Source organism: Tupaia chinensis, unplaced genomic scaffold (genome assembly GCF_000334495.1).
Source record: "Tupaia chinensis unplaced genomic scaffold, TupChi_1.0 Scaffold000539_1, whole genome shotgun sequence".
Lineage (NCBI taxonomy): Eukaryota > Metazoa > Chordata > Mammalia > Scandentia > Tupaiidae > Tupaia > Tupaia belangeri.
The window spans coordinates 4,643,091-4,658,942 of NW_006160052.1; the positions used below are offsets into that span (position 1 = coordinate 4,643,091).

The window sequence follows — 15,852 nt, forward strand, 5'->3', positions numbered from 1 at the left end:
GGGAGCCCGGTTCCTTTAATTAACGGAGGGGGCCCAGCCTCTGAATAAGCCCACAAAACCGACACAGTACGGTACCATGAACTCACGCACGGGGCTGTCCTGGGAGAACACGTGTCGGTGTCTCCCTTAGCCGCTAGATCCCTCTACAGCGTTCACTCCAACTGTAGGTCACGACCCGGGAGTGGATCGCAAAATCGATTCCACGCGCCTCAGTCAACATTTTTGTTTTATTTTTCTTAGTGAAGTAGAACACAACACACTAGAATGGACTAAAAAATACCAGAATGCACTTCACGTAACAAGGGCAAATAGTGTTCTGTGAGACTTTCATTTCAGAATGTGTATCTGTGTGTGTGTGTGTGTGTGTGTGTGTGTGAGGGAGAGAGAGAGAGATCATTTAATAGATTTATTACCACGGCTGCCCTAAAGACCTGAAGCATAGGACTAGGGACACAGCCATGCAGGAAGAGCGCGGACACGAAACACTCTGGGTAGAGGTGAGTTTTAATGCCACGGTTGGTGCCCATAATCACACCTGGCTCCTTCAGACGTGATCTTTGGGACCATGTGCAGAGTGGAGAGACACACAGAAATACACGAGCAACACGACACTCCTGCGTCTAGCGAGGGGACAAGATAGCTCTGTCTCATGATCACAATACTTTTTTACTCGTAAATAAAAATCCTAATTTGCTCTGGCCTCCAAAAGGCTCTAATCCCAAGCCCCCTATTCTTTTCAAGGGATGATCTCTTCCCGTGGGGCCTGCTTTCACACAGGCCCCCGCGACCAGAGCAGCCCATGCATCTTGCAGTGAGGTCTCTAATCCATGATTCGTTCATCTAGGTTTGTGCGGGCGGGGAACACGCGGGACGGAGAGCTGCTTTGGTGGAGCTGCACTGGACGGTGTTTCCTCACTGGACTTTGGTGACTGCTTCATGGATGGAGGTGGCCACATAATCGATATTTTTGGTGGTTAAGCCACACATGTTGATCCGACCACTTGGCAACAGATAGATGTGCTTCTCGTTGATCAGATATTCAACCTGCTTGGCTGTTGAAAACCAAAAGAAGACACAGTCAGAGCAGCAGGGACCCTTTAAGAAGGGAAAGTTCTTGACATAGACAAGCAAAACTTAAGGAGCTATTTTGTCCAAATGACAAATAGAAAAATAGGCTCGGGGTTCTAAAAGGACTCACACTGGCTAACCTTCCAATCCTTGGGAAGGTCGTCATGGCTACTTCTGGTAGGAATTTTAATCTAGGACTGCCTCCCAACCAAACCTCACACTTTACACAAACCAGGACATCCCTATTAACTAAGATTGACCACTAGGGACCAGTAGTTAGCATAATGGCTATGTCACTGGACTCCCATGTAGTCAACCATTGTTTGAGTCCCGGTCCCGGTGGCTTAAACTCACGCCAGGCACGTGTGTGTGCATACCCAGAATCCCAAGAGGAAAATGGACTGTGGCATGGCCATCCCCCCTGGGGGGTGATTTCTGGTTTTCTGTCTCTCCCTATCTGTCTTTCTGGCGAGAGCATGTGCGCTATAGCAAAAACCTCTCAAAAAAAACAAAAACGAATTGATCATTAGACTTAAGAACATTCCAGTGGCATGGACATTGGTTAAGTACTCCGTTAGCGCTTCCCTGACCTGCCCGCTCACGCCCAAGCACCTAGCAGCAACCACCCTTCAACACTTCGCTTCCCTTTTTTGGGGTTTTTGCCATAGAACACGTGCACTTGCCAGAGGGAGACGGAGGGAGGGACAGTGGGAAATCACTCAGGAAGCATGACCATGCCACAATCCCTCCTCTTCCATTCTGTTCTTGGGATCTTGGGCATGTGTGCACAGGCCCCTGGCATGAATTTCAAGCCATGAGGTCCCGGACTCAAACGCAGTTGGCATGCGAGAGTCCAGAGCCTTAATCACCATGCCATCTGCTGGCCCTCAACATTTCATTTTTATTAAAGAATTATTTACTTGATTTTATTTAGTAGTATTATCATTTAATTTGACCAGAGAGCGACACATAGAGAAAGTGAGACAGCAGGCCACCAGGTCCAGGATTCAAACCTTAGTCGCCACGTGGGAGCCCGGCACCTTAACTGCCACCTGCCACCTGCCATCCCCTTGACATTTCATTTTTACAGTACACTGGGCAAGGTCCCGTGCATTAGAAGTCGCTGATAAATGTGAATAAACCAACAGGCCGAAAAACTACACGGACTTCTCCACGCTGGCACCGTCAGGCCTCCATTCATTTCTCAGCTCCCCCTTCAGATGCAGAGGGGCCCTGCACTTGCAGAAATGTCCTGTGGATGAAACAGGAAGGGACTGCCTGTACTTCCTTTATGCCACAATCCCTAGGGAAGTTTAGCTTTTTTATAAAACCACGACAGAATTTTAGCTGAAGGCTAGGCAGTGTTGTAGCTGTCATGCAACGGGACCCATGGGAAAAAAATCCAGGGTGCCTCCCTGAGCATGCTGGGAGTCGCAGGCATGCCCGTGAGCCAACCTGGCTGAGACTAAGGGTCGGCTGCAGCACGGAGACCCTGATGTGGGTACCTCTCTCTGTCTCCCTCTCTCTCTATAATAAAAGAAGTAAACATGCCTTAAAAGAAAAAAAAAAGACTCAACTTTAACAGAAATGTTTTAGCTGGTTTTGACCTAGGTAAAACTGTCAATCTGAGAGAACAGAAAAATGATAATAAAATCAAAATAATGAAAGAAAAAACACCATGTGCCGGGCAGGGTTCTAAGCACTCTACCTGAACCCAGCTAATTTGGGTGAGAGCCTTCCCACCCCATCTCAGAGGGCAGCGGGGGCTTTCCCGTGGTCGCGCAGTTGCGGGAGGTGGATGTGGACAGGTGGCGTGACTCCTGACTCGGCTCTCCCCTGACCCACGACACCAGCTGCCTCCCTATGGAGGTGGAAAACCAGACTCTGGACTCAGTGCCGGCCGCATTGGGTCCCCGCAGACAAACAAAGCAGCTCCAGCAGCTGCCCTGACCAGCTCTCGCTGTGTGAACACACAGTCACTGAGAGGAAGCAGAGCCTCGCGGTCCAGAGCTGTGGGGGTGGCGCTTACAGGGCTCTCAGCGCTTATTTATTTATTTTTTTTTTAAATAAAAATGGGTCTTCCAGAGCTGGCAGGTGTCATGGTGGTGAGGGCACTGGGTCCCACCCGGCCAACTGTGCAGCTCGAGTCCTAGATCCCCTGGCTCGAAATGCACCGTGCCACGTGAGTGTGCATGCCCAAAATCCCAAGAGGAGACTGGAGAAGGGTCTGTGGTGTGGCCATGCCCCGGGGGATGATTTCTCTCTTCCGCTCTCTGTCTCTCTCAGGTGAGTGCACACACCCATGGCAAAAACTCTTAGAAGAAAAGCTAGAGTAAGTTACGGGCTCTCCCTACAGAAATGCCAATTACAGACACGCACTATTTTTCTAGTATAATTTCAGGGGCTTCACAGATCTCCTAAAGGCATCAGCAGACTCCGAATTCAAGACCATTCTGATGGAGAAACACTAAAGGAGCCGCAGTAACATGGGACTTGTAGAAATAGGTGGTCGGTATGTGGTGGTGGGCCGGAGGGTCCCGTACAGTCCTTCCAGCTTTTCCCTGTGTTGAACTGTTCCATGGGCCAGCCAGTGGCACAGAGGTTCAGACATTGTACCCCATATGGCTGACCGCACGGTTAGAGTCCCAGACCCGGTGGCTTCAAAAACTCACCAGGAGCACGTATGTGTGTGCCCGAAATGCTAAGACGCAAAGGGACTGCAGCATGGCCATCCCCACGCTGGGGCTATTTCTCACTCTCCCTGTCACTGTCTCTCTCCAGTAAGCACACACGCCCTATAGCAAAACTGGGATTGGGGGGGATAGGAAAAACAAAAGGAAAAAAAGCCTTTCCTAATAAAATGTTGAGAAGGGGAAAAGGTATTTTAAAACCATGTTTTTAAAGAGAGTAAACGATGTCAACTGTTCAAAATAAAAATATAACTTGTGTTATGAGCACGTTTTCTCGTTCACAGTAAAACAGACTTCCTGCTCTGGGTAGTGGGAGGCTGTGACCATGTCATGGACCATATCCCGTCTCGTGCTTTTGGATTACCACTAAGGACCATTTCCATTACGCTAAACGCTTTTGTGGTTGTACAAGGACGACTACACTCATCGAAGTGAACTAATTCTCCATTCCAGGCACGGGACACCTACAGCCAACTGCCCTGGCCTTTACTTACTTGGGTCGCTTCATTTCACCCACGGTACTTTGAGAGATCCACAATACAATCTCCACTATCGCTCTCATTTATGTTTATTTCCTGTGGCTTTTCCTGAGCCCAATTCAAACTGGCATTCGGATGACCCAGTGGCCAGACACCTCCTGGTGCCTCAGCTGTTTCACCTGCACCTGAGCCCGCCACATGTCCCTTCCTAGAGGCACTTAGACACAGTGAGTGGCTGCATCGCACTGCCTGACAGTGGCTTGACCAGCGGGTGCTCGGGAATTACTTATTAAACAAATGAATTCTCCATGATTGGAAGGGACCCTTGAACACAGATACACCCTACTAATGGCTGGCCAACAGATTTTCAATCCACTTTTAATCCCAAATACTAATGTAAATTCTTATCTATGAAGAGAGAACTTTGCAACCTTATTATTATTATTATTATTATTATTATTATTATTATTATTATTATTATTATATTGAGGCCAGTATCTTGAAACTAGGAAAGGCCTGTTAAGAAATTATCATGGGAACCAGCAGTTAGCATAATGGCTATGTTGCTGGACTCCCACATAGTTGATCATGGTTCGAGTCCCGGACCTGGTGGCTTAAACTCACACCGGGCATGTCTGCTTGCGTGCCCAAGATCCCAAGAGGAGAATGGAGGAGAAGGGATTGTGGCATGGCCATCCCCCCTGGGGAGTGATTTCTCACTTTCTATCTCTCTGTCTCTCTCTTTCTGGCGAGTGCACACATCCTACAGCAAAAACCTCTCAAAAAAAAAATTTATCATGAAAGTAGAGAAATGAAAAATGACTACTAGAGACTGACAAAGGATGGCAGGGGAGGGAGAAATACAAGGATACTGATTAAGAGAAACAAAATTACAGATGGGTCAGAGGAACAATTTCTACTGTTATAAAATACAGTAGGGAGAATATAGTTAATGACAACCTCTTATATCTCACAGTAACTGAAAAAAGAGAATTTGTTCCCAACACAAAGTTACGACACACGTGTAAGATGATGGGCATGCTAATTATCTTCATTTAATCATTATGCGCAGCAATCTTTACAGAAAAATCACACTGAATCCCTACAAATCTGTAAAATGATGTCAATTTTTTAAAAAATTAGGTTCCTGAATAATCTTATGCTTAGGATTAACATAAAACCAAAAGAACCAAAGTATTTATGAGAAACAGCTTCCCAATCAAGGCTGCAAGCTACAAACCCTGCTAATTCCCAGCTGGCTCGGAGCCACTTCCCAGCGAATGAAAATGGAATCTCTTGGCTACAGGTCAGCAGGGCAGACACGACACTCTCTCCTGAGACCCCTGGGGTTCAGGAGGTGCTGGCTCACCCTGAGATAACCTGGCTTGCTCTGGTCCAAAATCACGGTTGACCAACGAGGCAGCGACTAACAGAGGGGAGCTTGAGACCAACGACCGAGCAGGGTGCTGCGTGTCCATGTGCTCTGTGAGCGTGTCTGTGAGCATGAGCTCAGGGTGTGAGGGGCACTTACGGTTCAACCCGGTGAAGCTGAACATGCCAATCTGATCAGTGATGTGAGTCCAGGTCCCGGGGGTCTTGAGGGCTTCTAATCGTGCCCTGAGTTCTGATCTCATGGTCAGAATCCGGTCAGCCATTGTCTTCACGTTCCCTGTCCTGAAGCAGGGACAGCGATAATAAATACCAAGCCAGTCAGGACACCGGTACCTGAGAACGTGCAGGTTTTAAAGCTGAACACGGGACCAAAACCTGCCTGTTACGGTACATGGATACCTGGCTGGGACAAAAGGAAAGGCCTGGATGCAATGTCTTCAAAAAGTTCACGGAAAATGCGTATTATGAAAAAATAATGCACAGATTTCAATTTTTTTTTTTTTGCACCAAAATAAACTTGTACTTTAATTCTACTTTCATAGAGTTTCTGAAGTGCCCTGGTATTTACTGGTGCAATCTAGTATTATGCTGGGCCCACTGGGTCTGATACCACTAATGTTTCAATTCGAGCCACATCGAGGCATTGACAGACAGGACTGTGGTTTCTCAGGCCTGCCCTCAGGCTGCAGACTTCCACCCCTCTGCTCTAAACGAGGGGAGGTGTGTGTAAGTCAGAGGTGAGAATGAAGAGCCCCCAGATGGACACACTACCTTAAAGCTGGGTAATCAGATTCCATCAGGAATTCCTTCCTGTGATTTCCAACTTTACGGGGAAGGAAAGCAAGGACTGGGGCCTGGGGGAACCGCCACCCACTGAGTGCTCCGTCTTCTGTTGGGTGCTGTGCTACGCACAGGTGAGGTCAGGGTCAGCCCTACTTCACAGAAAAATCTGAGGCCCAAAGAGGTTAAACTGATTTCGTCCCGCCTCTGCCAGAAGCATGAGCCCTTACGTGTAACGGGATGATTACGGTTCTGCGTTCCTACCCTCGCCCCCCAGGCTTTGGGCCTCTTACCATTCCTTAAAGAGCTCAGGATTCGAGAGGGTACAGGCCACGATCCGAGCTCCCTGGGCAGGCGGGTTGGACCAAGTAATGCGCACGATCTTCTCCATCTGGGAAAGGACCCGCAGGATGCTATCAGCTTCTTTTCCGACCACGGTCAGATTCCCCACTCGCTCATCTGAAGAGGGAGGACAATCAGCCTCAGCTGCTCACGGGGGGCGGAGGGGGAGTGGCAGGGCTGTCCCTCGGGGAGCACTCACTGTAGAGCCCGAAGTTCTTAGAGAAGGACTGAGCACAGAAGAGCTCGAAGCCTTCGGACACAAAATAGCGAATGGCCCAGGCGTCTTTCTCTAGGTCTCCAGATGCAAAGCCTTGATAAGCTGAGTCAAAGAAGGGGAACAGAAACCGGCGCTGGGGGGAAGGAGAGTGAGTCAGGGCAGGAAATTCTGGAACCAACCTCAGAACTGGGAGTTCTAGCATCGTCCATTTCTCCACTTCCATTTCTCAGCTCTACGCCCCCAACCACCACGTCACATCTGTTTCTCTGTTCAGCTAAACACCAACCAACAACCCCATCAATTTCAGCAGACCCTGCATGTTCAAGTGTATGGCCCTAGAGCGTCACGAAGCAGCGTGGCTGATGGGGCTTAGTTTTGAGGCATGAAGGGACCATCCCATGTTGGTGCGTTCCTCTCCGTGGATTCCTGGTGTGGCAAATTAGTCCAGCGCAGGCTTGACGTGCCCAGGCCTCGGCACCACCTCAGGGCTATTCTATGGGACACTCAAGATGAGGAAGCCAGAGTGGCCTGTCCTTATCACCCCAGTCCCTCCAAGGGCTTCCACACTGAGCCCGCCCCTTCGGTTGAACGCTTCCTCTGAGTGGACGCCACTTCTCTCCCCAAACCGTCCAGGGCAGACACCGGGGTGTACCTTGACTCCTACCTCTGCAGCTCATCCCCCTTATCCACGTGCATCCCAAGTCCTATCAGTCGCGCACGCACACGTGTGGACACACACACATGCACATGCTTGTGCATGCACAGAAAGTCTGACATTCTACCTACCAAAACATTAACAGTGTCTTTCCTTAGGTCGTAACATTTAGTGTTATTTATTTTCTTCTCTGGACTTTTCTCCATTTTTCAAACTCCTCAGTAAACAGTAAAGCTTCTGAACACATGAAATGATAATGCATACCAGTTTTCTAGAGACGCTCGGGAAGAGCAGTTACCTTCATGACAGAAGCGATCTGCTTCCACTGCTCCGGGGTTGGGTCGGTTCCCGTTGGGTTGTGCGCGCAGGCATGGAGGACAAAGATGGAGAACTCGGGCGCACTCTGAGGACAAAGCAGCTCTGTCAGCTCTCAACTAGTAGTAATGGCGGAGGCAGAGCCAGGAGCAGAGGGGCCGGCAATGAAGGGCAAAGGGCAACCGTACGCGCATCACCCTGCCATCTCTTTGTGCCTTCCTCCACGCACTATTCCAGAACCACCACCTGGTTTGGGGAAGGCGTCTCAGACTCTCACTTAACTGACCCGAAGACTTTCCCCACCGGTCCCGACACCATAGCATCCTCTCGTTTTTCTTTCCAGTCACTCACCTCCAGATCATTCAGGAAACCCTGGAGGTCAAGTCCCCTCTTCTCAGCATCCCAGTAGTGATAGGACCGAATGTCTTTAAAACCAGCCGCAGAAAATACGCCATTGTGATTCTCTGCAAGCAAAGAGATAAAACATTGAACTGCTCTTACAGAGGAGAGGAGGCATCACTGGAAGGGCCACATCAGCCGCCAGCTCCCCAGACTTGATGTCCACTGGGTACCAAGGCAGGGCCGAGACACAGAAGGACGACTGCGACCAACAACAGGTCCGACCCTCACGTTAATTAATGCAAAACCAACAACCCACCCCAGAGGCTCCTCGCTCCATTTTATACCACCTCTGGGCAGCTGCTACACAACTACAAGACAAGTCTACTAGGAGTCCCGGGAACGGTATTCCTAATCTGAAACGGAGCACCAGACTGCTTGTGTACTTCCATACTCCACTGCTCGAGCCATTCCCACGGTTCGCTGTTCCGGGGCTGGAGTATACATCCTGTGTAACCAGTGAGAGTCTTGAGGGTAAACCTCTCGGGCTTCGCTGTTTCTCCTCTCACTAGAGCTCAGACTCACCCCAGGTCGGTGAGGACACGTAGACAGGCGTGTCCTTGTTGTTTGTTCCATTGTACCATCGCGCCAGGAACTCCGCTCCAATTCGAAGTGCACCTGTTCCCCCCAAAGACTGCACACCTCCTACCTAGGGAAGAAGCAGTCATAGGAAAACGGTGAGGCTGGGTACTATTAGCAAAAGTAAGATAATGATGAGCGCTTACTTCATGCCCTCTCCACGCTCCGCCCGTCAACGCACCCTCTCATGAAAACCCCGTGACTCCATGAAGAAGGTGCCGTGTTTATAAATGAGGAAACTGAGGCGAAGGTGAAGCACCTGGCTCGAAGCTACCAGCTATTCAGCAGGTGGGGCAGGTCTCCTACCTGCAAGGTGTGACTCCAGGGGGAGCGTCCCTTCTCAACGAGAAGTGGAGAACATACCTAGCCCACAGTAGTGTGTGCCGTGGAGGAAACCCGCCTCTCCAGCATCCATCCCAAGGTCAAAATTTCCCTCCGGCAGAAGCCTGTGAAACAGAGCTTCCAGCTGGCCGCTGACATCACTCTGTGGTACCCTCATCTTTGAAACTCAGCCTTATTATTCCTCAGAAACAAGCCAAAAAAATAAAAATAATAAATAATAAAAATAATTTAGAAAAATAATAAAACAAAACCTTTAAAAGCCTAATAAAGGAGCCAGCAGGCAGTATGGTAGTTGGGGTGCTAGACTACCACATGGCTGACTGTGGTTCAAGACCTGGACCTGGTGGCTTGCTTTCTCACTTTTTTTCTCTCTCTGACAAGTGTGTGTGCCCTGTAGCAAATTTAAAAAATAATAGTAATAACAAATAAAATTAAATAAATAATTTAATTAAAAAAACAAATAAAGCACTGACACTGAGATGACAATGGGAAAGAAGTGGGAAAAAGAGAGACCTAGCCTCGGTGTGTATCTTTGATACTAACTTCCCACATACACATTAATGGATAGATGAATCCAACAGCACATCTGAAAACAAACACTGTTGATCAAGTGAGTCATCCCACAAATGCACAACTATTGGCATAGTGGTTAAAGGCACTGGGCTCCCATATGGCTGACCACAGTTTGAGTCCCAGACCTGGTGGCTTGCTTTCTCATTTTCTCTATGTCTCTGTTTCTCTCTTGTCAAGTTAAATAATAAATAAATAAAATTTTAAAAATGCTTTAATATATCTGTGTGTGTGTGTGTGTGTGTGTGTATTATGCTCTAGAGAAAACTCCAAAGATCATCATAACAGGTAAGAAAAACGTAGCCATTTTTGATATAAATGCTCAGTAAAGTAGGAAATGATGAATACTTCATGAAAGTAAGTGAAAACAAAACTGTGTTTGTTTGACCTGTAAGTCAGCTTCATGATGAACCACGAATCATTAGCAGAAATGTCATTTAAGCCAGGAGCAAGGCAGTGATACCGACTATCACCACTGTTACTCTCCAGTGTGCTCTCTGCACTCAGGTCTGAGCGTCTGTGCAGGAGCACTACCTAAAACGTGCAACGTGAGCAAAGCTGAAAAACGTGCAACGTGAGCAAAGCTGACATTTAAGATGAGGACCCGAGCCCAGCCGCATGGCCTGGGGGGCCGGGGCAGTGGCGGGGCAAGCACGCACCAGCTCCTCTGTTCTCTGCCGCGGTCCCTGCTGAGCCATGCCGTTACCATAAAGGTTCTGCCCCCGCTGTGGTCTCCTGAGGCACTACCAAGGTGATTCAGCCCAGACGACTATTTGCTTCTCAAGAATTTGTCATCCAGCCACCTTGAATATCAATTTCAAATCTTGTTTTACATTTCAGACACCTAAGCAATTCTCCAAAGCTAATACTGCTGCGCAAATATGCAAGATTTCCCTGGACAGGATTTTACGTCACCATGGAAACATGGCAGATGTAGTGCAGATAGTGAAAACATTGCCAAGCATAATTTTTCGTCTCCTGTTCTCAACTTTTTAAAAAAAGTTGATTAATTTCTTCCATGAGTGAGAGAAACAGCCTGAAAGAAACGGCGAGAGTGAGAGAGTACAGCCGAAAGGCTCTTGACACTGGGCTCCACACCCAGCCCCAGCCAGCCCTGGATCACGGACGTGCATGTAACCTCAGGCAGGTCTCCGATCATGAACCCGGAACCTTCCTGGGTTGGTCAGCCTACTCGTCACATTCAACGGCTACTCCACCATCTGGCACCCCCTGTGACGAACTTTTAACTGCCCTTTCTCTCCCACTCCACAAAGCAAATTCCTTTAAAAATAAAAATAAAAATAAAAAGAAGAAGAAGAAAATAGATTAAATAGGTAGTCAACAAACTAGATTGAAAATGTCTTTAAAGACATAAGCCAGGTGTTGTGGTGGTTAAGGTACTGGACACTCCCACATAGCTGACCACGGTTTGAGTCCCGGACCTGGTGGCTTGCTTTCTCACTTTAACTCTTGTTCTCTCTGGTCAAACTAAAATAAATGAAACAATAAATAAAATTTAAAAAATAATTATTTAAAAAGACATAAACTCACTTCACTAATATTAATCCTTGAGACTCATGATATATATGACACGTAAAATAAATCCTCGAGGAATTATCTTTCTTTAAATATGTACTGATGGCAGGCCAGCAGATGGTGTAATGGTTACATCTCTGGGCTCCCACATGGCTGACCACAGTTCAACCCCCAGACCCAGTGGCTTGAAAATGACACCTGGTGTGTGTGCATGCGTGTCCAAGATCCCAGAAGGAGGATGGAGGACAAGGGGTAGCATGGCATGGCCATCCCCCCTGGGGCGTGACTTCTCACTTTCTGTCTCTGTCTCTGTCTGTCTTTCTAGCAAGCGTACATGCCCTACAGCACACAAAAAGATAAAATCTCTCTCTAAAAAAAAATATGGGGAACCAGCAGTTAGCGTAATGGCTATGTCTCTGGACTCCCACGTAGTCGACTGCGGTTCGTGTCCCGGACCCGGTGGCTTAAAACTCACGCCGGGCGCGTGTGCGTGCATGCCCAAGATCCCGAGAGGAGAATGGAGGAGAAGGGATTGCGGTGTGACCATCCCCCCTGGGGGGTGATTTCTCGCTTTCTGTCTCTATGTCTCTCTCTGTCTGTCTGTCTGGCGAGAGCACGCGCCCTACAGTGAAAATCTCTCCAAAAAAAAAACAAATATATGTATATATATTCTGATGGCCTCAGTGAAACACAAGTTGCTCTAAACATCAGCAATTAATAGAAACAAGTTTTCAGTGAATGAGTAATTCAACAATTTGTCCATTTTGTGAACTGATGTTTGACAAACTGATCTAGAGCCCAAGAAAAGTCCCCTAGTTGGCACAAATGGAAATAATAACATCAAAGGGAAGAAAGGGTAGACTGCTCGAGGAGTTGGGCAACTAGATCTCAGCGAACTTTAGAGTGGGCCTAGACCTCAGAACTCTACGATTCTAAGATTAGACCTAGACTCTGTATCTGCCACACTAGTCCCCCGTACCTGTGGGGATACATTCCAAGACACGATAAAGTTTATTTACAAATTAGGCACAGTAAGATATTAACAACAATAACAATAAAATAAGACAATTGTAACTATATACTATATTAAAAAGTTGCGTGGCTCCTCCCCATCCCTGCCCCAGGCAGGCTGGAGCAGCACTGTGACCCTCAGCACCCCTGCACTGCAAGCCGCGTGGAGAGCGCGGGCCGTGGCCGTGTCCCGTAGCCTGCAGCCTGAGCACCATCTCGGTGCCCACGGGGCCCTGCTGGCTGTGGTCCTGGCAGCTGAGGCTGGGTGCGGTCTGGACCCTGAGCACAGACTGGCTCTGCTGTCAGTGTGTAAGAAATATGAATGGAGAAACATGAATAGAGAAACACGAATGGATAGCAACAGAAAATGGTGTTGGCAAGGTGGGAACCATGAATTCTGCACAGGAAGCTGGGGGAGATACGGTTTACTGTGATCTGCCTGAAGCTGGGACAAAACTGCACACGCGACGATTTGTGCTTGGGAAGTGTGAGAGCTGCTGGTGAACTCTATTCTCCTGTTGGGAGAAGTCACTGAAGTTAATGAAGCTCTTGCAGAAAATCCAGGACTTGCCAACAAATCTTGTCGCAAAGATGATTGGCCGTGCGGGACGACACTGCGTCACCCTTCAGAACTAGACAGACGAAGGAGTGAAGAAGCCTATGAGAAGTACGTAGAGTCTACGGAACAGTGGAAGCAGAACCCTTCAACAAAGTAACATAAAACAACTTAATCCAGGCATAGTTCCCTTAAATTAGTGGTTGATAAACTGAAAATAGCAATTTTTAGCAATATCAGTAGAAAAAGAAACTACTCTAAATACCACTACTAGAAAGAAATACCCCTTAACTTTCTAATGATCATATTTTTAATAAACATAAAATGCATCTTTTTCACAGTACTCTATGGTTCTTAGACTACTTACAAGCATTCAGAACTCATGAAATTATCTGTGATTAAAAACTAGTTATAAAAATTACACAATTAGTGGTAACACTGTTATCTTAAGTATTATAGAACACTGTATTGTGCTTATAACAATCTCTGGATTTGGGTCAGAATATTTCATTTTCTCTCCATTGGAAATAACTGGGAAAGGAGAAAAATGTTTGTTAACTGTATACTGTTGAACAGTTCTACTTTACTTATGCAATATACTACATGTGCTAGTGCTATTTTATACAGTTGAAGCAACAACTTTACAGCAAAAAAAGAAATAATAAAATATTCTATTTCTTATAAAAAAAAAGGTTATAGACATGGAGTCTCGGGACCAGCAGTTAGCATAATGGCTATGTCGCTGGACTCCCACGTAGTTGACTGCGGTTCGTGTCCCGGACCCAGTGGCTTAAAACTCACGCCGGGCGCCTGTGTGTGCATGCCCAAGATCCCGAGAGGAGAACGGAGGAAAAGGGATTGAGGCATGGCCATCTCCTCTGGGGAGTGATTTCTCACTTTCTATCTGTCTCTCTCTGTCTGTCTGGTGAGTGCACGTGCCGTATAGCAAAAACCTCTCCAAAAAAAAAAAAAAGGAATGGAGTCTCGTAAAATATCTTATGGTGCCACACCAAGGGCAACAAACTGCAGAGTGTAGACGCGGATAAAAGGGCCTGCTGTGCGTAGGGTGTCACACGGTGGTCTGCGACCACAATTTGCTGAGGCTGTGCCTTCGCTGTGAGGAGGAGAGCTGACAGGGGTTGCTCATGACCGGGGCCATGCCACGTCCATCTGGTGCCCCCAGCCGCTCTCCCAGAACTGGCACCGGCTTCAACATCAGCAGGCACTGAGCTCCATGACTAAAGAAGATAGCGGTAAGGGATCCGAGCCACAGCAAGAGCCCCGTCCCCTAGAGGCCGCGGTCTGAGTGAGGCTGGGGTGCCATAACGGCAGGGCGTTTCGGCCCATGGGCTCTCCCACCTACTCAGAACTGCAGCCATTTCAGACGCAGAAACATGACTGTGCAGGAGATGAAAATCAGACGTGTGGTCTGGCGCCTAAGATTTAAACAGCGACAAGTAATAGGGAGTAAGGGGGGAAAGTAACGAAGGGTTAAACAAATGAGTCTCCTCAAAATGAGCAAAGGACCTGCTAGTGTTAAATCTTGAGAAGAAAAAAAGTAATGTCCAAATGAGATGATGGAGGGCTGAGCTAAGAAAGCAGCCTGGGGGTGTGAGGACTTCCAAGGAAAGCAGATGAAAGACACGGACCAGAACTGAGAAGCAGCTGGTGCCCGGGGTGACGCAGATTCCACGAGAGCACCCTCCACCAGACCGAAAGCGGGCAGAGATTAGGGGTCGCACTGGGAAACTGCTCTGAAGAGCCGGTGTTTCCCCAGATATTTGCTGCCATGCTATCATTTAAAATTATTCTCTGATCAGACCAGCTGATGGTGTGGTAGTTAAGCCTGCTGGATTCCACATGGTGAATAGCATGGTTCAAGTCCCAGACCAGGCAGCTTGAAACACATGCAAGATACACGTGTGTACGTGCACAAAATCCCAACAGGAGGGACAGATGGAGAAAGGATTCAGTGTGGCCATGCCCATTCATGGCGAGGGCATGCTTTTTCACTTTCCCCCTCCCTATCTCTCTTGCCAGCAAGCATGCAGGCTCCCTAGCAAAATTAATGAAAAAAAATTGTCACATGATCACATGGTCAACTTGGGATGAAGCAGATTAAGAGAAAGGGCTACGTTCCCAGGTCAGGGCTACAAGCAATGGCTCCAAACCTTACGGTGCTACGTGATCGGAACAGGGATCAACAAGCATCTGCCCATCATTAGAAACTGTGCACAGGGCCAGCATGTGGAGTAGAGGCTAAGGTGGCTGGATCCACATGGCATACTGTGTGGTACGTGTCCTGGACCTGGCATCTTGAAAGTCACACTGAGTGTGTGTATGTGCATGCCGAAAATCCCGAATGGAGAAGGAACTGTGGCACGGCTATCCCCCCTAGGGGTGATTTCCTATTTTCTCTCGCTCCCTCTGCCTCTCTCTAGCAAGTGGACACACCCTATAGCCAAAAAAAAAAAAAAAAAAAAAAAGCTATTTAAAAATAAAAATTGGGGTCAGGAGGTGGCATGGTGGATTAGGCGCTGGACTTCCCCATGGCTGACCACGGTTTGAGTTCCAGACCTGGAGGCTCTCTGTCTCTCTGGTGGGTGCACATGCCCTATAGCAAAATTTAAACAAACAAATAAATAAATTTGAATCACTCTTTTTTCAAAATAAACAAATAACGGTACATGAAATACAGTGTTAGAGGAAGTCATTCCCCAACATGAAATCTTAGTTTTCATTTGTCAACAACAGAATTCTAACTTATACAACATCTCAGAAGATAGGCCCCCAGTTGCCAAAGCTCATTTTCAAACTTCGTCTCCCTCTGTGGAAATACTGGCCTTTCAGAGCGACTTCCCAATGTGACCCCTAACTGCTACCCTCTCAACATCTCCACCCAAAGCCTTCAGATCCTTGAG

General features: G+C 47.7%; 1 protein-coding gene across 2 annotated transcripts in view; it reads right to left on the bottom strand.

Moving 5' to 3' along the window:
• Positions 1 to 208: 208 nt before the first annotated feature.
• GOT1 (glutamic-oxaloacetic transaminase 1) overlaps positions 209 to 15,852 on the bottom strand; it is a 29,741-nt gene continuing 14,097 nt past the window's right edge. Inside the window, exons 3-9 of one of the 2 annotated variants that reach the window (XM_006157366.3) lie at positions 8,863 to 8,986; positions 8,290 to 8,402; positions 7,922 to 8,026; positions 6,951 to 7,101; positions 6,703 to 6,868; positions 5,769 to 5,911; positions 209 to 1,052 (exon numbers count right to left, since the gene is read on the bottom strand). In XM_006157366.3, the coding sequence (XP_006157428.1) occupies positions 913 to 1,052; positions 5,769 to 5,911; positions 6,703 to 6,868; positions 6,951 to 7,101; positions 7,922 to 8,026; positions 8,290 to 8,402; positions 8,863 to 8,986 (942 nt within the window). In that variant the 3' untranslated portion in view covers positions 209 to 912. Of the gene's footprint in view, positions 1,053 to 2,210; positions 2,321 to 5,768; positions 5,912 to 6,702; positions 6,869 to 6,950; positions 7,102 to 7,921; positions 8,027 to 8,289; positions 8,403 to 8,862; positions 8,987 to 15,852 lie in introns of those variants that run through there. The other variant, XM_027775283.1, reaches the window with a different exon arrangement.